The following is a 27232-nucleotide window of genomic DNA, read 5'->3' as shown; positions in this document are numbered from 1 at the left end:
GGATGAAACATTACACCACTATGTTTTTAATGTCTCTTAACTTATTGTCTAGTTGATTAATTATTTATCATTTTTAATTTGTAATGTGTTTGCACTTGAGAGTGCCAAGTGTACCTATTAATGCTAAAAAGATAGAGTAACAAAATGCTGTGAAATTAGTATTGAAAACTTATACGAAAACAAAGCAATGTGTATACATAAGGCAATACTTTGTAGAACATGTTCAGTCAAGTCTCATCTCAAAAAATATATTCAACTAGGAGTGAAGTAGCCATTTTCCCTGCACAGTGTTTTGATAAACATACTGTAAATGTGCATTGCTCAAAATAAGAGTTTGTTTCTCATAGTACTAATGAATACAGTATTAAAACTTTTTGCACTATCTATTGTAGCTTCTAAAGGCTACAGCACAGAGCATGAGATAAACACTAATTAGCTTTTGTCAGCTATCCGGGAAACAAGTGAAGTGCATGTTTTGTTTTGTTTTTTAACCCCTTCGCTACTGGGACTTTTAGAGAAGAATTTGCACCAAAAAAACTATTTTGTTTAACATTTCTGCTAAATCGTTAACTTTTTCACAAACTTTGAGTTTCTGACTGAAATAATATACAAACCGTTTGTGCAATCATGGCAAAAATGATTGTAAAAGCTTCTCTGGGATCCCCTTTGTTTTAGAAATAGCAGACATGCATGGCTTTGCCTTTGCTTTTTGGTAACTAGAATGTTGCTAATTGCAGCTGCGCACCATACTTCTGTTATTCTTGGCAGTGAAGGGGTTAATCAGGTAGCTTGTAAGATTTATTGTAGCTTTAGTGTAGAGATTACCCTTTAGTGTAGAGATTACCTCCCCACCTGACATTTAAGGGCTAGATTACAAGTAACACGCTAACTGTTTGTCTTTTTGCTCATGGAGCCTATCTATCAAGCTTGATGCCCCGTGTTTCTGGCGAGCCTGCAGGCTCACCAGAAACAGCAGTTATGAAGCAGCGGTCACAAAGAAATCAACCCGATCGAGTACGATCAGGTTGATTGACACCCCCCTGCTGGCAGCCCATTGGCTGCGAGTCTGCAGGGGGTGGCATTGCACCAGGAGCTCTTGTGAGCTGCTGGTGCAATGCTGAATACGGCGAGCGTATTGCTCGCCGTATTCAGCGAGGTCTGGCGGACCTGATCCGCACTGTCGGATCAAGTCTGCCAGACTTTCTTAAATAGGGGCCCATGATGGAAAGAGTGTTAATTTTACAGCTTGAAAGTAAACACGATCGTGAAAGCACAATTGCATTTTATGCTTGTCGGGTTTATCTATTTATGTGTTTTAATGTATATTTACTGTACATATCTAGCATTCCCATGTTTTTCACATACAGTAAAATGTGATTTTTATCATAACTATATATATTACTACATATATCTGTATATACTTTTTTATCTACTCCTATAGATATCTATTTTACATGAACGTTATAAGAAATATATATTTAATAATAACATTTAAAAAAAATGTATATGTGAAGAACATAGGAATGTTAAATATGCGTAACACAATTTGTGTTTTTCACATCAGGTCTAATGTGATGCCGGGTTAGCACACATGAAGAATTACTAATCTTAAAGAGAGTTCTTGAAATATTAAATATGCATTTACATTCCTATGTTCTTCACATATTTTTTTTTTAATTATTATGATGAAATATATATTTCTATATATCTGATAATGTTTATGCAAATTAGATATCTATACCTATACATTTATTGGAATAGATACATAGCTATAGGTATATACAGATATAGGGGCCAATTTATTATTGCCCAAATGGGGCCATATACCCCTTTTTCCGTGTGAGCCTTCAGGCTCGCCAGAAACAAGGGTTAAAAGGCCACTAAACCCAAAATCTTTCTTTCATGATTCAGATAGAGAATAGAAATTTAAACAACATTACAATTTACTTCCATAATTTATTTTGCTTCATTTTTTAAATATCCTTATTTGAATAAAAAGCAATGTACATGGTGAGCCAATCACATGATGCTTCTATGTGCAGCAACCAATCATCAGCTAGTGAGCATATCTAGATATGCTTTTCATCAAAGAATATCAAGAGAATCAAACAAATTAGATAATATAAGTAAATTAGAAATATGTAACATTGCATTCTCTTTCTAAATCATAAAAGAAAAAATGTGGGTGGCATGTCCCTTTAAGAAGCAGCGGTCTTAAGACCGCTGCTCCTTAACTCGTATGCCTCTTCTGAGGCAGTGGACATCAATCTGCCTGATCTCATACGATTGGGTTGATTGACACCCCCTGCTAGCGGAATTGCACAAGCAGTTCACCAGAAGAGAGAGGTAATTGTAGAGGAGTATAATGTCGATCTGTAAAGGGAGGTGGCAGATGAATCCACACAACCAAATTTACAGAGAGCCATAGAATAGATTTCCCATGGGTGAAACATGGCATCATCAGGCAATACTCCCTTCACATCCTTCAGACAAACACTGTACTTTGAGAGGAACTGGGCTTCAAAATGCTTAGAAGCGCCTTTCAAGCACGACTTGCTTCACCATCCTCCAATGAAGGCAAAGTTTGTAAAACTGAAGTATGAGTGAGGTGGGATGTGTATTTATAGGCATTTTGAGGTTTGGGAAACTTTGCCCCCTCCAGGTAAGAATGTATATCCCATACGTCACTAGCTCATGGACTATTGCCACTTACAAGAAATAAATATATTTACAATCAAAATAAAAAATTTGAAGAACATTAAAATGTAAAATATTTATATCTCCTTTTGGACTAGTTGTTCGATAATTGTTATCCAAAAGTCCATTTTTCTCTCCTAATAGCTTACTATACGTTTTTCATCCCAACCCAGTTGTACAATGAAAAGAAGTACAGAGAGGAGTCCTACACTATTCCCCAGCAACTGTCACATCAAATATGCTCAAAGTCTTTCGCAAAAAAGATTAACAAACATTTACAGGGCTGGGTATCTCAGACAACACAGTTATCCAGACATCACTGGTATTCCATAATAATATAAGAGAAAATACTTCGGTATTTCATGTATTACGGCATCACATGAAGTTGTTCTTATTGGGAGTATGTACATGTAGCATATAAAGTTCCTGTACATTTATATGAAAGGTGTTTACTTTTTATTATTATTATTATAATTCCAAAACATATCCATCCCTGTGTGACTGCCATGAGTATATGATGAACTTTGTACTTATTTTTATCATTATCAATATTATGATTTATTTACAAATTCCACAGTGTTGGGTATATGAGTAGGGGGGGGGGGGGATAGTGAAAAAAAAATACAGATACATAAAACAGACTCCACAAAACAAATGAGTAATAGAAAATAAATAATGTAATAGTTTTGTTATTTTCCTTCTAAAACATATAAGGTATAATAGAGTCTCACACAAAATCTTAACATGTTGAGCTTTAATCCTTCTAAACTTGTGGGGATAAGGACCACCAGATTGGAAGTATTTGTATATTTTTTTCTCTTGTGAACCCACCATTAGGAATGGATTTTCATAAGCAATGGAGACAAATGCCTTTGGGTACAATCTCTTTGAGCACTTCATTGCTTTCCAGCTAAGAAAACTGTAAACAAATGTTTTATATTCCTTATGCAGCATCACAAGTGGCGATTGCAGGCGGACAGTTTCTCTACTTCTGAATCTGTCTGCCGCCAATCATGATCAATTTTGCCCTTCAAACTATTTACTGGAACTGGCCAGACAGACATACAGACATGCTTAAAGACTAACCATGAAAGACAAACAAGTACAGTACTTTACTTCCAGTGTACACCAAAGAGTCACTGCCTTATCTTCTTCAAGCCAAAAAAAATATTATTTGACTTAACTTTCCCAGAAGGTGGATTCTTCGGGAATGTAGAAATTTGAATGAAAAAAAATGTAAATGGAGAAAAAAATACACGTAAATCCCTAGATAAGATCATTTCTATATAGAGCTCATGTGTGACAGTTTCACCTGTGTAAAAGCTAGATCTATGATGGCAAAATAATGTGTCCTTAGTAAGGAGGTACAATACTTTCCAAGCTTCCCTTGCATGCTGGAAGTGCTAAAATGGAAATTTCTCATTATATTATGTTTTTATGCGATTTAATTAAAAGTGTGTGTGTGTGTGTATATGTTTGTATGTATGGGTGTATATGTATATGTGTGTGTGTAAACATATTGGGGCTGATTTATCATTAGAATGCACCTGCTTCTCTGTATATCTGCCTACAAATTTATTTTTTAGTACAAAAAAATATGCAAAAAATTTGCAACTTATACATTTTTATTGTGATATTTAAATTTACTTGTGTACTCTGCGTGTATATATTTTCTTAATATTATCATTTTCCAACTCAAATTTGCATTCATTTTAGGCTTGTAAGAAAAGCTGTGCTCAGGCTAAGATGGTCAAAAACTGTGGCTGCAGAATATGGGAGTTCCCTGCTCCCCCTGAGTCTAATGTGCCTCTGTGCAATATTAGTGAACCATCTGTTAGTAAGTATCAGTCCTTATTATTTGGAATTTTTAACCTGCAGTGCAGCATAGTATTAAGGAAGTTACAACAGTTTTATTATATGTTGACAGATCACTGTGTGGAACTTTATGAATACAAATTGTCCCACGATCAACTAAAATGTCATTGTCCTCTTCAGTGTGAGTAAGTATCAGTTTAACATTCTTCAGTCTATGGCCATCTTTTTAAGCTTAGAAAGAGAATACTGAAGACTAAGGGCCTGATATTCAAAACCTCGCCGGCATGGAGAGAAATCACACAAAATCTTTAGGATTTTTTAGACCTTAGGGCCGATTTATTAATGTCTGTCCGATCGTATAGGATCAGCCAGATTGATGTCCGTAGCCTCAGAGGCAGCGTACCAGTTAAGGAGGAGCGGTCTTAAGACCGCTGCTTCATAACTGCTCTTTCCGGCGTGCCTGAAGGCTTGTGCGGAAACAGGGGTAACAGGGGCCATTCGGAGCTTGATAAATCAGCCCACTTGTATTTTAATGTAGGAGTCTCTGTTTCACATAAAGACACTACATAGCAACATAAACATTTCTCAAGATAAAATTTGTGTTTCAAATTTTTTTTTAGGGCCTCCCCTTACCGTAGACATCTTAGATCACCTCAACTAAGTGGCAAGATTTTGAATATCAGGCTCTCAGAGAAGGGAAATATAATTGTGTAGTGTGCTTCTAAATGTATAATATGCATTTATTGAAAGGAGGTTCTTCAATAAATCTAATCAGACGAAAGCCTCATTAGTCGTAACTGACATCACAGCCAGATTTAGGCCCTGCGGAAAATAGAAAATGTGCCAATTTTTTACTTATGTGCACAGCAATGGGTAGTTACAATTTTTGTACCCAATGCACAATGGCACCCTGTCTGACCAAAAAGGCTTCCCTCCCCCTCACAATTAATATTATTTTACAGGGAGTGCAGAATTATTAGGCAAGTTGTATTTTTGAGGATTAATTTTATTATTGTACAACAACCATGTTCTCAATGAACCCAAAAAACTCATTAATATCAAAGCTGAATAGTTTTGGAAGTAGTTTTTAGTTTGTTTTTAGTTATAGCTATTTTAGGGGGATATCTGTGTGTGAAGGTGACTATTACTGTGCATAATTATTAGGCAACTTAACAGAAAACAAATATATACCCATTTCAATTATTTATTTTTACCAGTGAAACCAATATAACATCTCAACATTCACAAATATACATTTCTGACATTCAAAAACAAAACAAAAACAAATCAGTGGCCAATATAGCCACCTTTCTTTGCAAGGACACTCAAAAGCCTCCATCCATGGATTCTGTCAGTGTTTTGATCTGTTTACCATCAACATTGTGTGCAGCAGCAACCACAGCCTCCCAGACACTGTTCAGAGAGGTGTACTGTTTTCCCTCCTTGTAAATCTCACATTTGATGATGGACCACAGGTTCTCAATGGGGTTCAGATCAGGTGAACAAGGAGGCCATGTCATTAGATTTTCTTCTTTTATACCCTTTCTTGCCAGCCACGCTGTGGAGTACTTGGACGCGTGTGATGGAGCATTGTCCTGCATGAAAATCATGTTTTTCTTGAAGGATGCAGACTTCTTCCTGTACCACTGCTTGAAGAAGGTGTCTTCCAGAAACTGGCAGTAGGACTGGGAGTTGAGCTTGACTCCATCCTCAACCCGAAAAGGCCCCACAAGTTCACCTTTGATGATACCAGCCCAAACCAGTACTCCACCTCCACCTTGCTGGCGTCTGAGTCGGACTGGAGCTCTCTGCCCTTTACCAATCCAGCCACGGGCCCATCCATCTGGCCCATCAAGACTCACTCTCATTTCATCAGTCCATAAAACTTTAGAAAAATCAGTCTTGAGATATTTCTTGGCCCAGTCTTGACGTTTCAGCTTGTGTGTCTTGTTCAGTGGTGGTCGTCTTTCAGCCTTTCTTACCTTGGCCATGTCTCTGAGTATTGCACACCTTGTGCTTTTGGGCACTCCAGTGATGTTGCAGCTCTGAAATATGGCCAAACTGGTGGCAAGTGGCATCTTGGCAGCTGCACGCTTGACTTTTCTCAGTTCATGGGCAGTTATTTTGCGCCTTGGTTTTTCCACACGCTTCTTGCGACCCTGTTGACTATTTTGAATGAAACGCTTGATTGTTTGATGATCACGCTTCAGAAGCTTTGCAATTTTAAGAGTGCTGCATCCCTCTGCAAGATATCTCACTATTTTTTACTTTTATGAGCCTGTCAAGTCCTTCTTTTGACCCATTTTGCCAAAGGAAAGGAAGTTGCCTAATAATTATGCACACCTGATATAGGGTGTTGATGTCATTAGACCACACCCCTTCTCATTAGAGAGATGCACATCACCTAATATGCTTAATTGGTAGTAGGCTTTCGAGCCTATACAGCTTGGAGTAAGACAACATGCATAAAGAGGATGATGTGGTCAAAATACTAATTTGCCTAATAATTCTGCACACAGTGTATATATATATATATATATATATATATATATATATATATATACACACACACACACACACACACACACTGTATTTATATGTATATAATCTATACACTTTGGTTAATAAAAGCAAATTAAATCCAATGAAGTGTTGAATGGTTGCCTGAGAATCCTCCTCTGCCACTTAAGGTGCAATGGTCCTATTTCTGCTAAGGGGAGCTAAATAACTCAGAACACATAAATGTAAGCACCATTTGTTACGCACATTGAGGGGAGATCAATTATCAGGACCGCTGACAGGCTTGCATTTAGTGTAATGTAGGAAGTGTTACTGCCCATTACTAGAGGATCTTACTATTCCTCTAACCAGACTGTGCTCCAGCTCCTCCCACCAACAGCAGCAGTGTTTACTGAAGCATTTGTGCTCTCTGTCCAGAGGGAACTTAGTTCCTCCTGCAAAAATAGTGCAGGAACTCAGCTCCCATGCGTTTCCGCTCGACTTGACCCCTGTATACAGCTAACTTTAAATACTATGTAGACTTTGTTAATTATTTTCTTGCACTAATGCATAACTTTTGTTTGTATTTCCAAATCTTAAAACTGTCATATACAGGAAGTAGTTTGAAGCTTTAAATTAATTTTATATGCTTAAAAGGGACCATAAATCTTCTGCAAAGTTTATTGGCATAAATTTCTCGTACCATTAGTGTCTACGTGTGTGTGCTTTAACAGAATTATACCCTGCTCTTCCTTCTAGGGAAGAAATTTTTGAGCTGACTCTCTCATCATCACAGTGGCCAAGCAATGTATACTTGGTAAGTTCTATAAATTAATTTAGTCAATTAGTTGTTTAAGTTCCAGGTTGACAAGAATGAGAGAAACAAAAAAAATGGAAAACTTAAAGGGACATTAAAACCATGTTTTTTTATTATTCAGATAAAAATTTAATTTTAAACATTGGACAGTACTGGAAAACACCAGAACTTGCAGAGCCCTCTGCAAGGGAGACATTTTAATTAATACCTTTTATTTAAAGCTTAAGGGCTAGATTACGAGTTTAGCGTTCACATTTGCAAGCAATATGGGGTTTATTGCAGGTGTTTGCGCTTGTCAAGTTTACCGTTGGTATTGCGTAGGGAAAGTCATTGCGATTTACGCTAGAATGATTACTGCGTCCTCAGAGCTCTGGTTTAATGTTTCAGGAAATTTAAAAATTGCACAAAACACATCAACAATACATTACAAAGTGCACTTAAACTCACTCACAATAACAGCATCTAATAAAAATTATTTAAAAAAATATATTGCACAAAAAGTTATAAGGGCTCAAAGATATGAGGTCTCAGGTGTTAGGGGGGAAAAAAGACAGCCAAAGGGCTTTAACGTAGAGGTATAGGCCCATATTTATCAAGCTCCGCACGGAGCTTGAAGGACCGTGTTTCTGGAGAGTCTTCAGAGCAGGCGGACAGGAATCACCGGAAATCAACCCGATCGAGTACGATCGGGTTGATTGACACCCCATGCTTGCGGCCCATTGGCCGCGAGTCTGCAGGGGTGGTGTTGCACCAGCAGCTCTTGTGAGCTGCTGGTGCAATGTTAAATGCGGAGAGCGTATTGCTCTCCGCATTTAGCGAGGTCTTGCGGACCTGATCCGCACTGTCGGATCAGATCCGCAAGACCTTTGATAAATAGGGGCCATAGACATATACAGTACAGTCTAAATATGTATATGTATGTATAAATATATATATATATATATATATATATATATATATATATATGGGTGTGTCTGTGTGTGTACATATGTATTTATGTATTTATATGTGTATATATGTATTTACAGACATATATATACACATATAAACACATAAATACATATGTACACATATATAGACATAGTGCATTGGAGTCCTTTGCAGTTAATGAAAACATGTAAAAATATATTTATGCAATATTCATATTCAATAAAGTATTATAATGTGTATGTAGTAGTAAATATGTATGTAGTGTAAATATTTCACATTCAATGTTCTGCACATAGCAGAATATGTTCTATGTATTTATAAATATATATATATATATATATATATATATATATATATATATATATATAAAGACAAAAGGAGGCACTCACTGGTCTTTTAGTGAATGAATTTAATTAGTAAAGCGTGACGTTTCGCGGACACATTCCCCTTCCTCAGAAAAACAAACACAACTCTCAAAATAGCAATTTAAACAGTGTAAGCCCCTCCCCCAGTGAGAAATTGCACCAAAATGGTAACCATAGTGATCTTCAATAAACAGGAACTTGCCTGTCCAACACATATCAAATATCAAATAATCAAAACATTTAAATGCAAAATACATCATTGCAGTGAATGTATAAAGTGATGCTGCACGCATATTATTTGAATATGAGGAGGAAACACAATCTAATGTAGATTCAAGCAACTCAATCTTTTTGACCTTACTAAAACTAAAGAAAAAATAAATAGATTTGAAGCTGCACGGCATCTATTTATCTGAATACTATCGGAAGAAGCTGATACCAGGGGATTTCGCATCAAAAAAATACCCACTATAGGCAGAGCGAATACTGAATTTTGTAAGAAGTGGTGCGCAATTCTGAACAAATGCTCCTTAGACCTAATATTGTTGGTTACCGAAGAGATTAGAACACAGCTGGACAAGATCAAGAGTGACATACAGGAGTATGAGAACACTAATACTCAGAAATTAAAAGCAGACACCAGCACAGATTGGTTGAACCAACTTCAGTCACAGATCAAGGAGTACAAAGAGTCCCTGATATCTTTTAAAAACAGGAAATTTGCAGTAGTTACAGATGACTACAGAGAAAAAAGTGTTTACAGGTGGTTGGCTGTAGGCAAAGGGGGTAACAGAGGATACAGACCCAGAAGACAGAGGCGCAACAGTCAATACACAAGGAGAAGCCTTCAGACTATTGATACCAGCTCAGGTACTGATTCTGATACCCCGTTGACCACACAGGCTCCTATAGTACCATACAGCACACACAAAGTGGGACTCCAGCACTCCAATAATAGTACCATACAGAGGAACCACACTACCCTATAGAGCAGTGCTTTCCAAACTGTGTGTCGGGACACACTAGTGTGTCGGCAGCAGTGTGTAGGTGTGTCCCTGCTTCAGCACAAATTTTTTTACATTTTTATTTTTTTGTGTTTCTGACTTTCCGCCTGCCTGCTACGCATATTACATGGTTGACACGTGATTGATACCTAGTGGTTCACCGATCATCTTAACCAATTGGCGCAGCTCAGTGGGAACTGAAACTATTCCCATTGGCGGCTTTGGTGGGACATTGGCTCCTGACTGCACGTGAAGTCTCGGCTCATGACTGCATGTGTAGTCAGTGAGTGGGACAGCAGGGTGTTTGCAGCACAGACAGTAGTCAGTCGGACTCACGGAGCTCTGAGGGTGGCAGCTTAAACGCTGAGCTTAAGTCAGAAGTCACAGTGGGGTTTTATTGCAGCTAGCTTCCAGTAGTGCATTGCTGCTCCTGCTCTTGATACATGGATAGAAAGTGGAAGCTTAAAAATGCGTGATGATGAAATGCGAGTGTTTTTATCTAACAGTCCACCAAATATTCAGAAATTGTGTTCATCCCATCATCCTCATACACCCCATTAAAATAGTAAGTAGCTATTGGTGTTATTAAACTTTTTTTTTTTTTTAATTCTTGCACATACATACTGTTACTTGTAAAAACATTTCATTATTATATAATTTATGTATGTGTCTGTATCTCTTAAAACAAGTTAGTTTAACCTCCTTTTTGCTTTTACAACTGAATTAATTACTGTGTCGCGAAATGATTTAGGTCTAAAAAGTGTGTCACCAACATGAAAAGTTTGGAAAGCTCTGCTATAGAGGAAACTAACAGACACAACCTTTTTTAGGGGTAACTACTCGATCAGCTATAAGGGGAAGAGGAGGCCACATCCAAGAAGGGGTGGTCAGAGGCAGACCACTGTTCCCCCACCAAACCCTATAGAGGCATTACCAAGTAACAATTTGGTCATTAATATTAGTGACCGTATATTATCTGATTCTGAAATTCAGCTTCTAAACAAAGGACTCAATTTCGTACCAAAAAGGAGACCCCTTTGACATGTGGTTAGACCATCAGAAATTCCAGCGATCCCTTAGGTTAAGGGAACATTTCAGTAATAACCTGACCTCCGACACCAGTACCCCATTCCATAAACCTAGTAAATTTGACCCTACCAGATACAACCCAAGTATCAAGACATACTCTTGTTTGGTAAACAGGGATGCCAACATGGCTTCAAAGCTAAAATTCAGAAATAATCTGACAAAAGAGGAGGTTCTAGCAATAAAAACTCTAGCCACGGACCCTATGATAATCATCCCCCAGCGGATAAAGGAGGAGCTACGGTGGTGATGAATTATGAGTACTATCAATCAGAGATCATGCATCAATTAAGTGACATCACGACCTACCAACATCTACAGAGGAACCCGATCAAGGAATTCCAGAAAGAGATTGAAACACTGGTGGTGGAGGGCGTATCTCAGGGCTTTATTGCTAAAAAAATAGGAGGTTTTCTGATGATGGATCACCCTAAATGCCCTATATTGTATACCTTGCCAAAGGTTCACAAAAACCAAACCCACCCGCCAGGTAGGCCTATTGTCTTTGCCCATGACTCCATTACATCACCACTATCCCAATTTGTGGACTTCTTTTTACAGCCCCTGGTCAAGAATATGAGGTCATATGTCAGAGATTCAATGGACCTTATACATAAATTGAAGGATCTGAAAATGGAAGATAACTGGATATTAGCAATGGCTGATGTTACTAGCCTCTACACAGTTATACCACAAAAGGAGGGCATTAATGTGGTAGCAAGAGCACTCAGCAGATACCCTTACGTGGGCCCACCAACGTCATTTCTGCTACAAATTCTGGAGTTGAGTCTTAGGCTGAATTACTTTAAATTCGAAGACTCCTATTATTGTCAAATAAAGGGAACAGCCATGGGCTCGAACGTTGCCCCTTCATTTGCGAATATGTATATGGAGTACTATGAGGAGGAAATTATGAAAGTCTTCCAGAAAAAAACAAGTAATAATATACCAATGGTACATAGATGATCTCTTTATAGTCTGGGGGGGGGGCTCGAGTGATACACTACAAAATTGGTTTCAGGAGCTGAATGAATTACAACATCCTATTCAATTTAAAATATCCTACAGTCAAGATAAGTGTAATTCCTGGACCTGTGTATATATAAGGATGCTATCGGCCTAGGAACCACATTATACCAAAAACCGACAGACAGGAATTCAATACTGCATGCACAAAGTTGCCATCCAACATCTCTACTCAGAGCCATTCCCCAAGGCGAAATGTCAAGAGTTAGTAGAAACAACAGTATCTCAGAGACAATGAAGATACAACTTCAGGATATGGCAAATAAATTTATGACAAGGGGATACAAATGGCAATATCTCTTAGAGTACATGACTGAACACAATAACCTTAAGAATATGAGGGAAAAAGATTATACGAAACGTATGACCTTTGTGACAAAATATTGTCCTGACACCAAACATATTGGACAGAGTATAAAAACTCACTGGCATATTATTTAGAGTGACCCTACACTACCTTTTGGAGAGTGGGGCAGCCCAAGAGTGGGCTTTAAAAGAAACCAGAACCTAAAGGACCAATTGGTGTTGACTGATCCTAAACATTGCTACGGAAAAAACACATGGCTGACCAATACTAAAAAGGGATGCTTTCGTTGCATATGGTGCATAACATGCCATGCTATGATCCCAGGATCCACACTTCGTCACCCTGACATGAACCAAAAATGTAACATCCAACATTACCTCACTTGTACTATACCTTTTGCACTCTATTTGATCAACTGCCCATGTGGGCTTTTCTATATAGGAAAAACAGTTGATGATGCCCGCACCTGCATAGCTAACCACAGGTCAGCAATTAGAACGGCAATAAAGAACAAAAGAAGTGACCAACCGGTGGCACACCATTTTGCCATTAGCGGACATACTGTACAGGACCTGCGGTTCAAGATTATTGATCATGTGCCCATACTCCCAAGGGGAGGAGACAGACATCCAAGCTACTACAAATGGAATCCAAGTGGATATTTAAATTGAACACCATACGTCCAAGGGGACTGAATGTGAGCCTGGACTGGCACTATTTCTTGTGATTGGGACCAGTTAGCCTATAAAGGATCCGGTTGTTTTGTTCCCTTGCAGTAACAGCGTTGGATGAAGAAGATCTCCTTACACTCTTTACTTGAGACTGATATCACATAAGGGCTGATGATGCTATATTATAAGAGTTTGCAGTTCATTCTTGAGAGACCACGGTTCATTTTTATTTTATTTTGTTCTTGCCCATTTATATTTTTATTTATCTCATTTTATTTTATTGTATGTTTAGTTTAGTTCTATATCTTCTATATCTTTTTCTATTTTTTCAATTTTTCTATTTTTTTCTAATTTTTTTTTCTATTTTTCGTATTTCACTTTGTTTATTTTTCATTTTATTCTATCTCTATTTTTATTTGATTTTATTTCATGTGTTTTTTTACTTTTTACTTTGTTCTTTCTCTGTCTTTCTTTTTTCTTTTTCATCCTCTTTATCTTATATTATCTGACTTAATTTCAATTATCCAGTTTTCTTTTTGGGCTTCCTTTTCACCTCTATTCATTTTCTTGTTTCCCACTTTCTCATGTCTGACTGCTGTTGCCGCTTTGGTGTTGTCTCCTTGTTTGATATAGCTCTGTTAACTTTTTGATATAGTTCCATTATCTACTGTACTCAATGTGTTAATATATACTTCCTCGTTGGCTGACGGTTGCTATGGCAACCACACAAAACAGTTTGGGTTGGTCTCCCCTGTATGACGCCATTAGTATGCGGTCTGAAGCACGCTACACAGCGATACTCAGGCTTTGTTATACACAGGTGCAGTTAAGCTTGTTACAGCTCCTGAACCACCAGATAAGTGATATAGAAGGTAGATGTCTTGATTCATTTATTTAATTAATCCAATCTATTTGTTATGCTGACTTTTTCATTAATATGCTCCTATATTATGCTTATGATATACGGGTCGTTTGGTTCTGATCCACTGGCTGATAGTAATATATAGTAATATATATTATGTATTACACTTTCACCCATATTACTTTCACTGGTGCTCACGATTTTCTGAAGTTGGAATATATACAATTTACATACGTGGATCACACAGGAAGTGTGGTTTTACTTTTATTTCTTATATATTTATTATTATATATTGATAAGTATTTATACATTCACTGCAATGATGTATTTTGCATTTAAATGTTTTGATGATTTGATATTTGATATGTGTTGAACAAGCAAGTTCCTGCTTATTGAAGATCACTATGGTTACCATTTTGGCGCAATTTCTCACTGGGGGAGGGGCTTACACTGTTTAAATTGCTATTTTGAGGGTTGTGTTTGTTTGTCTGAGGACGGGGAGTGTATCCCCAAAACGTCACGCTTTACTAATTAAATTCATTCACTAAAAGACCAGTGAGTGCCTCCTTTTGTCTTTATCCTATGACCCTGCAACATGCTCAGCCCTGGGTGATACACTACAAAATTGGTTTCAGGAGCTGAATGAATTACAACATCCTATTAAATTTAAAGTATCCTACAGTCAAGATAAAGTGGAATTCCTGGACCTGTGTATATATAAGGATGCTATCGGCCTAGGAACCACATTATACCAAAAACCGACAGACAGGAATTCAGTACTGCATGCACAAAGTTGCCATCCAACATCTCTACTCAGAGCCATTCCCCAAGGCCAAATGTCAAGAATTAGTAGAAACAACAGTAACTCAGAGACAATGAAGATACAACTTCAGGATATGGCAAATAAATTTATGACAAGGGGATACAAATGGCAATATCTCTTAGAGTGCATTACTGAACACGATAACTCTAAGAATATGAGGGGAAAAGATTATACGAAACGTATGACCTTTGTGACAAAATATTGTCTTGACACCAAACATATCGGACAGAGTATAAAAACTCACTGGCATATCATTCAGAGTGACCCTACACTACCTTTTGGAGAGTGGGGCAGCCCAAGAGTGGGCTTTAAAAGGAACCAGAACCTAAAGGACCAATTGGTGTTGACTGATCCTAAACATTGCTACGGAAAAAAGACATGGCTGACCAATACTAAAAAGGGATGCTTTCGTTGCATAGGGTGCATCACATGCCATGCTATGATCCCAGGATCCACTTTTCGTCACCCTGACACAAACCAAAAATGTAACATCCAACATTACCTCACTTGTACTACACCTTTTGTAGTCTATTTGATCAACTGCCCATGTGGGCTTTTATATATAGGAAAAACAGTTGATGATGCCCACACCCGTATGGCTAATCACAGGTCAGCGATTAGAACGGCAATAAAGAACAAAAGAAGTGACCAACCAGTGGCACACCATTTTGCCATTAGTGGACATACTGTACAGGACCTCCGGTTCAAGATTATTGATCATGTGCCCATACTCCCAACGGGAAGAGACAGACATTGCAAGCTGCTACAAATGGAATCCAAGTGGATATTTAAATTGAACACCTTACGTCCAAGGGGACTGAATGGGAGCCTGAACTGGCACTGTTTCTTGTGATTGGGACCAGTTAGCCTATAAAGGATCCAGGTGTTTTGTTCCCTTTAGATATGTGCATGATCGAAAAATTTGTTTCGGACCGATTCAGAGTTTTTCGAATTTCGTTTGGGATCGATTCAAATTCGGAAAACTTCGAATTAATTTGTTTTGGATTCGTTTCGGATTAATTCGGATTCTAAAAAATTTGGCTGGATTCGGTTCGGAAATTCGGAATTTCGGTATGTGTGCTGTGTATTAGACTAGTATTATGTACTGTATATTAGGTGTAACCCATAGCAGAGTGATATAACCTAATATACTGTACAATACTAGTGTAATCCATGGCCATCCAAATTTACCGAATAAATCCGAACTAATTCGGATTTATTCGGTAAATTCGGCAGCATTTTAATTCGGAAATTTGGTTCGATCCGAATCTCTGAATTTGCCGAATTTCTGAATCGATCCAAAACGAATTGCACATATCTAGTTCCCTTGCAGTAACAGCGTTGGATGAAGAAGATCCCCCTACACTCTATACTTGAGACTGATATCACATAAGGGCTGATGATGCTATATTATAAGAGTTTGCAGTTCATTCTTGAGAGACCATGGTTCATTTTTATTTTATTTTGTTCTTGCCCATTTATATTTTTATTTATCTCATTTTATTTTATTGTATGTTTAGTTTAGTTCTATATCTTCTATGTCTTTTTCTATTTTTTCTATTTTTCTGTTGTTTTCTATTCTTTTTTTTCTATTTTTCGTATTTCACTTTGTTTATTTTTCATTTTATTCTATCTCTATTTTTATTTGATTTTTTTTCAACTGTTTTTTCACTTTTTACTTTGTTCTTTCTCTGTCTTTATTTTTTCTTTTTCATCCTCTTTATCTTATGTTATCCGACTTAATTTCAATTATCCAGTTTTCTTTTTGGGCTTCCTTTTCACCTCTATGTTGCCGCTTTGGTGTTATGTTATCTCCTTGTTTGGTATAGCTCAGTTAACTTTTTGATATAGTTCCATTATCGACTGTACTCAATGTGTTAATATATACTTCCTCGTTGGCTGACGGTTGCTATGGCAACCACACAAAACAGTTTGGGTTGGTCTCCCCTGTATGACGCCATTAGTATGCGGTCTGAAGTACGCTACACAGCGATACTCAGGCTGTGTTATACACAGGTGCAGTTAAGATTGTTACAGCTCCTGAACCACCAGATAAGTGATATAGAAGGTAGATGTCTTGATTCATTTATTTAATTAATCCAATCTATTTGTTATGCTGACTTTTGCATTAATATGCTCCAATATGCTTATGATATACGGGTCGTTTGGTTCTGATCCACTAGCTGATAGTAATATATAGTAATATATATTATGTATTACACTTTCACCCATATTACTTTCACTGGTGCTCACGATTTTCTGAAGTTGGAATATATACAAGTTACATACGTGGATCACACAGGAAGTGTGGTTTTACTTTTATTTCTTATATATTTATTATTATATACTGATAAGTATTTATACATTCACTGCAATGATGTATTTTGCATTTAAATGTTTTGATGATTTTATATGTATTGGACAGGCAAGTTCCTGCTTATTGAAGATCACTATGGTTACCATTTTGGCGCAATTTCTCACTGGGGGAGGGGCTTTCACTGTTTAAATTGCTATTTTGAGAGTTGTGTTTGTCTGAGGAAGGGGAGTGTGTCCCCAAACCTCCGGTTCAAGATTATTGATCATGTGCCCATTTGTTATGCTGACTTTTGCATGATATACGAGTCGTTTGGTTCTGATCCACTGGCTGATAGTAATATAGATAAAAAAAGATAACAAGAGAATAAAGAAAATTTGATAATAGGAGTAAATTAGAAAGTTGCTTAAAATTGCATGCTCTATCTGAATCACAAAAGTAATAAATTGGGTTTAGTATCCCTTTAATTGGCAAACTGTTCTTTGAAATAAAGAGCTAGATTGTCACATACTTTAAGAAAAATACATTTCTTTCAGTTTTTCAGATCTACCGCTAGATTACGAGTTTTGCGTTAAAGAAAAAAATGTGGGTTCAGTGTCCCTTTAATAAATAACAGTATTACAGAGAGTTCTTTGAGCATATATTTATATACTTATGGACTCCAAGTAAAAGGATTATATTTTTATTATGGGTTGGCAGAGATTCTAGACTTTAGAATTGTGTCTAACTTTGCCATTAAAGGAAAATAAAGCTGCAATATGAAAATGCACTTGTAAGAGTATTTTCTTATTGTACTTTGGCTTGCACATAAGTTTTTGAAGTCCTGAAAAGGGAGCAATGAACTGACGATCCTAAGCTGACTACCACCAGTGATTGTGGGATACACACATACAGTATCCCACAAAAGTGAGTACACCCCTCACATTTTTGTAAATATTTTATTATATCTTTTCATGTGATAACACTGAAGAACGAGTTTTGCGTTATGGGTGAAAAAGCAGCGTTATGGCTCTTTTTCACTACCGCTGGTATTACGAGTTTTGCAGGTATAGGTGCACCGCACACTTTTTTGTAATTTAGTTAATTGTATTTAATTAATGTAATTTATTTAATTGTAGTGTAAGGTTAGGTGTTAGTGTAAGACAGGTTAGGTTTTATTTTACAGGTACATTTGTATTTATTTTAGCTAGGTAGCTAGTAAATAGTTAATAACTATTTACTAACTAGTCAACCTAGTTAAAATAAATACAAACTTAGCTGTGAAATAAAAATAAAACCTAAGATAGATACAATGTAACTATTAGTTATATTGTAGCTAGCTTAGGGTTTATTTTACAGGTAAGTATTTAGTTTTAAATAGGAATTATTTAGTTATTCATAGTAGGTTTTATTTAGATTTATTTTAATTACATTAAAGTTAGTGGGTGTTAGGGGTTAATAACTTTAGTATAGTGGTGGCGACGTTGGGGGCAGAAGATTAGGCGTTAATAAATGTAGGTAGGTGGCGGCGATGTTAGGGGCGGCATATTAGGGGTTAATAAGTGTAATGTAGGTGGCAGCGATATTGGGAGCGGCAGATTAGGGGTTAAAAAGTGTAGGTGGGTGGCTGCGACATTGGGGGCGGCAGATTAGGGGTTAATAAGTATAATGTAGGTGGCAGCGACATTGGGGCGGCAGATTAGGGGTTAATAAGTATAATGTAGGTGGCGGCGACATTGGGGATGGCAGATTAGGGGTTAATAAGTGTAGGTGGGTGGCGGCCACATTGGGGGCGGCAGATTAGGGGTTAATAAGTATAATGTAGGTGGCGGCGACATTGGGGATGGCAGATTAGGGGTTAATAAGTATAATGTAGGTGGCGGCGACATTGGGGGTGGCAGATTAAGGGTTAATAAGTGTAATGTAGGTGGCGGCAATGTCGAGGACGGCAGATTAGGGGTTAATAAGTGTAATGTAGGTGTCGGCGATGTCGGGGGTGGCAGATTAGGTATGTTTAGACTCGGGGTTCATGTTAGGGTGTTAGGTGTAAACATAAATTTAGTTTCCCCATAGGAATCAATGGGGCTGCGTTACAGAGCTTTACACTTCTTTATTGCAGGTGTTAGGCTTTTTTTTAGCTGGCTCTCCCCATTGATGTCTATCGGGAAATCGTGCACAAGCACGTAAAACCAGCTCACCACAGCTCACCACAGCTCACCACAGCTCACCGCAGCGCTGGTATTGGAGTGCGGTATGGAGCTCAATTTTGCTTTACGCTGCAATATTGCCTGCTAACGCTGGGTTTTTGCAAACCTTAATACCAGCACTGTAGGGAGGTGAGCAGTGACAATAACTTGCAAAACTCCTAATCTAGCCGTAAGATAGCTACAATGTAACTATTAGTTATATTGTAGCTAGCTTAGGGTTTATTTTACAGGTAAGTATTTAGTTTTAAATAGAAATTATTTAGTTAATGATAGTAATTTTTATTTAGATTTATTTTAATTATATTAAAGTTAGTGGGTGTTAGGGTTAGGGTTAGACTTAGGGTTAGGCTTAGGGGTTAATAACTTTAGTATAGTGGCGGCGACGTTGGGGGCAGGAGATTAGGGGTTAATAAGTGTAGGTAGGTAGCAACGACATTGGGGGCGACAGGTTAGGGGTTAATAAGTGTTAGACTCGGGGTTTATGTTAGGGTGTTAGGTGTAAACATAATTTCCTTTCTCCATAGGAATCAATGGGGCTGCGTTACGGAGCTTTACGCTCCTTTATTGCAGGTGTTAGGCTTTTTTTTTAGCCGGCTCTCCCCATTGGTGTCTATGGGGAAATTGTGCACGAGCATGTAAAACCAGCTCACAGCAGCGCTGGTATTTGGGTGCGGTATGGAGCTCAATTTTGCTCAACGCTCACATATTGACTGCTAACGCCGGGTTTATGAAAACCTGTAATAGCAGCGCTATAGGGAGGTGAATGGTGACAATAACTTGCAAGTTAGCACCGAGCCGCTCATAACGCAAAACTCGTTATCTGACCGCTAGTTATTTAAAGTTAAAAGAATGTTAAAGTTATTTTCATCTATGTCTTATAAACTCTACTGCAACATATCTTCATACACAATAAATGTTGTAAAATATTTAAAACCTGTCAATTAGTGTTAGAAAAATATGCATTGGTTTTTAGTCCATTGACACACCCCTTGAAAATCAATTTAAATGTTGTTTTTATTATTTCTTATGTCCCAATTTAGGGACAGCTATAAAAGAGCTCTTATATTAACCGATCATTGTGTAGGAGTTTAGGTTATGGTTTCCAAGGAATTGCACTCCTGTCTGTCTGGGGCAGTGGAAGCAATATCATTTTCAGAGTTAAATTATGCGCAAATATTAGTCAAATATTATTAACCCCTAATCTGCCGTCCCTAACATCGCCGCAACCTGCCTGTACTTATTAACCCCTAATCTGCCGCCCACAACGTCGCCGCCACTATACTAAATGTATTAACCCCTAAACCTAAGTCTAACCCTAACACCCCCTAACTTAAATATAATTTAAATACATCTAAATAAAATTACTATCATTAACTAAATTATTCCTATTTAAAACTAAATACTTACCTATAAAATAAACCCTAAGATAGCTACAATATAACTAATAGTTACATTGTACATTGTGCATTTTACAGGCAAGTTTGTATTTATTTTAACTAGGTAGAATAGTTACTAAATAGTTATTAACTATTTAATAACTACCTAGCTAAAATAAATACAAAAGTACCTGTAAAATAAAACCTAACCTAAGTTACAATAACACCTAACACTACACTATAATTAAATAAATTAACTAAATTAAATACAATTACCTAAATTAAATTAAATTAGCTAAAGGACAACCCCCCCCACTAAATTATAGAAAAAATAAACAAATTACAGATATTTAAACTAATTACACCTAATCCAATAGCCCTATCAAACTAAAAAAAGCCCCCCAAAATAAAAAAAACCCTAGCCTAAACTAAACTACCAATAGCCCTTAAAAGGGCCTTTTGCGGGGCGTTGCCCCAAAGAAAGCAGCTCTTTTACCTGTAAAAAACAAATACAAACAACCCCCCCAACAGTAAAACCCACCACCCACACAACCAACCCCCCAAATAAAAGCCTAACTAAAAAAACCTAAGCTCCCCATTGCCCTGAAAAGGGCATTTGGATGGGCATTGTCCCTTTAAAAGGGCAGTTAGCTCTTTTGCGGCCCAAACCCTAATCTAAAAAATAAAACCCACCCAATACACCCTTAAAAAAATCCTAATACTAACCCCCTGAAGATCGACTTACAGTTCTGAAGACCCGACATCCATCCTCAAGGAAGTGGCAGAAGTGGTCCTCCAGATGGGCAGAAGTGGTCCTCCAGATGGGCAGAAGTCTTCATCCAGACGGCATCTTCTATCTTCATCCATCCGACACGGAGCGGCTCCATCTTCAAGACATCCGGCGGGGAGCATCCTCTTCAAACGACGGCTTCTTACTGAATGACGGTTCCTTTAAGTGACGTCATCCAAGATGGTGTCCCTTAGATTCCGATTGGCTGATAGAATTCTATCAGCCAATCGGAATTAAGGTAGAAAAAATCCTATTGGCAAAATAAACCCTAAGTTAGATACAATGTAACTATTAGTTATATTGAAGCTATCTTAGGGTTTATTTTATAGGTAAGTATTTATTTTTAAATAGGAATAATTTAGTTAATAATAGTAATATTTATTTAGATTTATTTAAATTATATTTAAGTTAGGGGGTGTTAGGGTTAGGGTAAGACTTAGATTTAGGGGTTAAGAACTTTAATAAAGTGGCAGCGACATTGGGGGCGGCAGATTAGGGGTTAATAAATGTAGGAAGGTGGCGGCAATGTTAGAGACGGAAGATTAGGGGTTAATAATATTTAACTAGTGTTTGCAATGTGGGAGTGCGGCGGTTTAGGGGTTAATATGTTTATTATAGTGGCGGCGGTGTCTGGAGCGGCAGATTAGGAGCTAATAAATATAATGTAGGTGTCGGCGATGTCGGGGCAGCAGATTAGGGGTTAATAAGTGTAAGATTAGGGGTGTTTAGACTCTGGGTTCATGTTAGGGTGTTAGGTGTAGACATAAATTGTATTTCCCCATAGGAATCAATGGGGCTGCATTATGGAGCTTTACGCTGCTTTTTTGCAGGTGTTAGACTTTTTTTCAGCCGGCTCTCCCCGTTGATTCCTATGGGGAAATCGTGCACGAGCACGTTACACCAGCTCACCGCTCACTTAAGCAGCGCTGGTATTGAAGTGAGATTTGGAGCAAAATTTTGCTCAACGCTCACTTCTTGTCTTTTAACGCGGGGTTTGTAAAAACCTGTAATACCAGCGCTGTCTGTAAGTGAGCAGTGAGAGAAAACTGCTCGTTAGCACCGCACCCCTGTTGACGCAAAACTCGTAATCTAGGTGTTAGTTAATTATAGTAATTTTATTTAGATGTATTTAAATTATATTAAAGTTAAGGGGTGTTAGTGTTAGGGTTAGACTTAGGTTTAGGGGTTAATACATGTAGTATAGTGGCGGCGACGTTGGGGGCGGCAGATTAGGGGTTAATAAGTGTAGGTAGGTTGCGGCGACATAGGGGGTGGCAGATTAGGGGTTAATAAATATAATGTAGGTGTCGGCGATGTTGGGGTAGCAGATTAGGGGTTCATAACTATAATGTAGGTTGCGGCGGTGTCCGGAGCCGCAGATTAGGCGTTAAAAAATATAATGCAGGTGTCGGCGATGTCGGGGGCGACAGATTAGGGGTTAATAAATATAATGTAGGTGTCGGCAATGTCGGGGGTGGCAGATTAGGGGTTAATAAGTGTAAGATTAGGGGTGTTTAGTCTCGGGGTTCATGTTAGGGTGTTAGGTGTAGACATAAATTGGCCTTACCTGACAATCCATGCTGTTTGCACTTTGCGGTGAAAGTGGGCATGGCCGTCGGAAGCGTGGGTGTGGGCGGACGGAGCAGTGGGCGTGGGCGGGCGTGGCAGGGACGTGGACGGGCACAGTCGGCGCAACAGAGAGAAATAGAAAGAGAGGGGGAGAGAGATAGGAAAGAGCTAAAGAGAGGGGAAAGAGCAGAAGACTGAGAAGAGAGGGGAAAGTGCAGAAGAGAGGGGGGAGAGTGAGCAAAAGAGAGCGGAGAGAGACAGAGCAAAAGAGAGCGGAGAGAGACAGAGCAAAAGAGAGGGGGGAGATAGAGAGAGCAAAAGAGAGGGGGGAGAGAGAGAGCAAAAGAGAGAGGGGAGAGAGAGAGAGCAAAAGAGAGGGGGAGAGAGAGAGCGCAAAAGATGGGGAGAGAGAGTGCAAAAGAGAGGGGGAGAGAGAGAGCAAAAAAGAGGGGGGAAAGAAAGTGCAAAAGAGGGGGAGAGAGAGAGAGCAAAAAAAAGGAGCGAGAGACAGAGCAAAAGAGAGGGGGGAGAGAGAGTGCAAAAGAGAGGGGGGAAAGAGAGAGCGCAAAAGAGAGGGGGAGAGAGAGAGCACAAAAGAGAGGGAGAGAGACTGCAAAAGAGAGGGGGAGAGAGAGCGCAAAAGAGAGGGGGGAAAGAGAGTGCAAAAGAGGGGGAGAGAGAGTGCAAAATAGAGGGGGAGAGTGAGAGCGCAAAAGAGAGGAGAGAGAGAGTGCGCAAAAGAGGGGGAGAGAGAGAGCAAAAGAGACGGGAGAAAGCGCAAAAGAGAGGGGGAGAGAGAGAGTGCAAAAGAGAGGGGGAGAGAGGGCGCAAAAGAGAGGGGGGAAAGAAAGTGCAAAAGAGGGGGAGAGAGAGAGAGCAAAAAAAAGGAGCGAGAGACAGAGCAAAAGAGAGGGGGGAGAGAGAGCGCAAAAGAGAGGGGGGAAAGAGAGAGCGCAAAAGAGAGGGGGAGAGAGAGAGTGCAAAAGAGAGGGAGAGAGACTGCAAAAGAGAGGGGGAGAGAGAGCGCAAAAGAGAGGGGGGAAAGAGAGTGCAAAAGAGGGGGAGAGAGAGAGTGCAAAATAGAGGGGGAGAGTGAGAGCGCAAAAGAGAGGAGAGAGAGAGTGCGCAAAAGAGGGGGAGAGAGAGAGCAAAAGAGACGGGAGAAAGCGCAAAAGAGAGGGGGAGAGAGTGCAAAAGAGAGGGGGAGAGAGAGTGCAAAAGAGAGAGAGAACGCAAAAGAGAGGGGGAGAGAGAGAGCGTAAAATAGAGGGGGAGAGTGCAAAAGAGTGGGGGAGAGAGAGCAAAAGAGGGGGGAGAGAAAGCAAAAGAGAGGGGGGAGAGGGGGCAAAAGAGAGGGGGATAGAGGGAGCAAAAGAGAGGTGGAGTGAGAGAGAGCACAAAAGAGAGGGGGAGAGAGCGCAAAAAAGAGGGGGAGAGAGAGCAAAAAAGAGGGGGGAGAGAGAGAGCAAAAGAGAGGGGGGAGAGAGAGAGCAAAAGAGAGGTGGAGCGAGAGAGCAAAAGAGAGGTGGAGCGAGAGAGAGCACAAAAGAGAGGGGGAGAGAGCGCAAAAGAGAGGGGGAGAGAGTGCAAAAGAGAGGGGGAGAGAGCACAAAAGAGAGGGGGAGAAAGCACAAAAGAGAGGGGGAGAGAGAGAGCAAGGGGTGGGACCGCTGTACTGCAAAAAATGGCCCTTGTGAACAGGCTTTAGGACTAGTAAAAACATATTTATGCAATATTCATATTTATTAAAGTGTTTAACTATGTATTTACGGCAAATATTTCACATTCCAATGTTTTTCACATAGGGGAATATGTTCTAAGTGTTTTTAAATAGATATTCCTATATATATATATATATACCTGTATATATACCTATAATTAATCAGAACATTGGAATGTGAAATATTAATATTTCATGTCGGGTTAGCACATTTGAGAAAACTCGATTTGATTTGCGCACCATTAAAGCCTATGGGGGAATACGTTAACGTGGTTACAATATCTGGAGTTCTACAGCAAAACAATAGAACAGAAAGAGGCGCCGCATGTGCGAATCAATAGCGCAAGGTACATTAAACACAGTAAGAAGATCCAGGGTACTCACATGTAACAATGGCCCTCAGTTGTGCCTGTAGGGGTAGGCTGGATTTCTTGGGTTCGACTGCTGAAGACAGCCAGACAGAAAGTGGATGTTATAAAAATGTTTACCAGACCACACTAGTAGTGTTAAAATGTGTTCACAAAATAAAGTAGGCCATACACCAAATTATAAAATTATACAAAACATTTGTACTTAATGTAATATTGTGTTATTTACAACAGAGAGAAAATGCTGCATCTGCACAGGGTCCCATGTATTCCTGAAATAAGCTTAAACAGATTTATCCAATAGGGGCACTCTAATGAGGACAATTATCACTCACAATATAAAGAAAGTTAAAAATGAACCTAAAAGAATATAGTCCAAAAATTAAGGACATAATCCTGAAGATAAGGTAGACATCAAGAGGTTGATTTATTAAGTAGCGGATGCTGCATTGAGGCTCCATCGTTTCTGGTCTGCCAGAATCGGAAGTTAAGAAGCAGCGGTCGTAAGAGCGCTGCTCCTTAAGTTCACCGCCACCTGGCCACCAGTGAGCAGGGGCAGAATTGCACAAGCATTTCACTAGAAATGCTTGTGCAATGATAAATGCCAACAGCGTATGCTGTTAGCATTTAGCGAGGTCATGAGTCGCTACAGCGAATCATGTCCGCTCAACCTTTGGTAAATCTACCCCCATGGCTGCTCCTCCAATGATCACTGGGAAGGTGTAGATCAGAAGAAACAAATTTACTAAATTCCAAATCTATCTTGAACATGACAACCCATGCATTCGTGGATGATAACTTAAACCCCAGCATTAGTTAGTGGGGGTGAGAGCAGAATGAAATATTAAGGGCCAGATTAAAAGTGGAGCGCTATTTAATGCTCCCACTCAAGTGTTAAATGCACTAGAAGTAAGCTTTTTCTGCACGTAAAAAGAGGAATTTACAATATTGTTCATGATAACGTATTCCCTATAGTCAAGGGACCAAAAAAAGTGGGGAATAACCTTACACCCTACTTGCACGCAAACACATTTGCATATTCTAAAGGGCAGTTACCCGACATGAAAATATCATTTTTTTATTTTTTTTAAATTGAAGGTTTTTTTTGAGACATATGCAACGTACATACAGTAATAAGACCATTAAACAAGCTTAAGAACACTAAGCAATGCATATTAAACACGGGAAATAAGTTACACGATTGGTATATTCTGGTAAGTTTCGTGTCTATATTCTATATCTATTTGTCAACTTGGGGTAAAAACAGTGGTCTATATAGTAGGTTAAAAGAGACTCCTTTTTTAAAATTTTACTGAGGAGGGGTAGATGTGCAAAGAAAAGTCAGGATAAGTAGTTATATCCGTAATGTATCTTAGTATGATGAAATATTAACGTGAAGCATCTATAATCTGCAAGGGATATGAATGTGGGATTGTGCGATCCGGGAAGGGAAAATAGCTACCTGGATCGCTAGTCTGTAGAAAGGCAGATCAGAGAGAGGAGTATTTAGTGTACGTGATATGGCAACAATGTTTATAACCAAGCTGTAAAGAGGTAGGAGGGAGGTTCGGGTGTTCAGCGGTGCAGAGCCGCTTTGGTTAGGCAGGGGTGGGAAATCAATAGTTATGAAATAGAAGTGAGGGGAACAGGTCCCCCGCACTATAATGACATTTTTAAAAGAGAAGGGGAAGAGAGGGGGGGGAGGAGAGCTGAGAAATGAGTGTCAAGCCTTCAACAAATGAAGTACTTTTGTAAATATCTTTTGTAAATATCTGAGCGGTCTGGCAGGAGAAAGAGTTATGAGATTATGTCTGGGTTTAAGGTTATATGTCCCCGGATGGGCTAACATGTGAGGGAGAAGATTCTAGGGAGATATAGAGAGAGGTGCCGAGGGTGAAAACATCCCCCAGTTAATAGGCAGTAAGGTAAGTGTGATCAGAAATTTGTGGATCTGAAAGTGTAAAGAAGGTCAAAGATGATCAGCGTGGCTTCCAGAGTATGTCAGAG

The 27232-nt window shown here is 38.8% G+C and overlaps 1 protein-coding gene across 1 annotated transcript in view; it reads left to right on the top strand.

Moving 5' to 3' along the window:
• LOC128644113 (amiloride-sensitive sodium channel subunit alpha-like) overlaps positions 1-27232 on the top strand; it is a gene marked incomplete at its 5' end in the record, with an annotated part of 106852 nt that overhangs the window by 23696 nt on the left and 55924 nt on the right. The window contains 3 exons of the mRNA XM_053696826.1: positions 4414-4534; positions 4625-4697; positions 7771-7828. Coding sequence (XP_053552801.1) covers positions 4414-4534; positions 4625-4697; positions 7771-7828 — 252 coding nt within the window. The remainder of the gene's footprint in view (positions 1-4413; positions 4535-4624; positions 4698-7770; positions 7829-27232) is intronic.

Source organism: Bombina bombina, unplaced genomic scaffold (assembly GCF_027579735.1).
Source record: "Bombina bombina isolate aBomBom1 unplaced genomic scaffold, aBomBom1.pri scaffold_542, whole genome shotgun sequence".
Taxonomy (NCBI): domain Eukaryota; kingdom Metazoa; phylum Chordata; class Amphibia; order Anura; family Bombinatoridae; genus Bombina; species Bombina bombina.
This window is presented reverse-complemented; position numbering and strand designations above follow the sequence as displayed.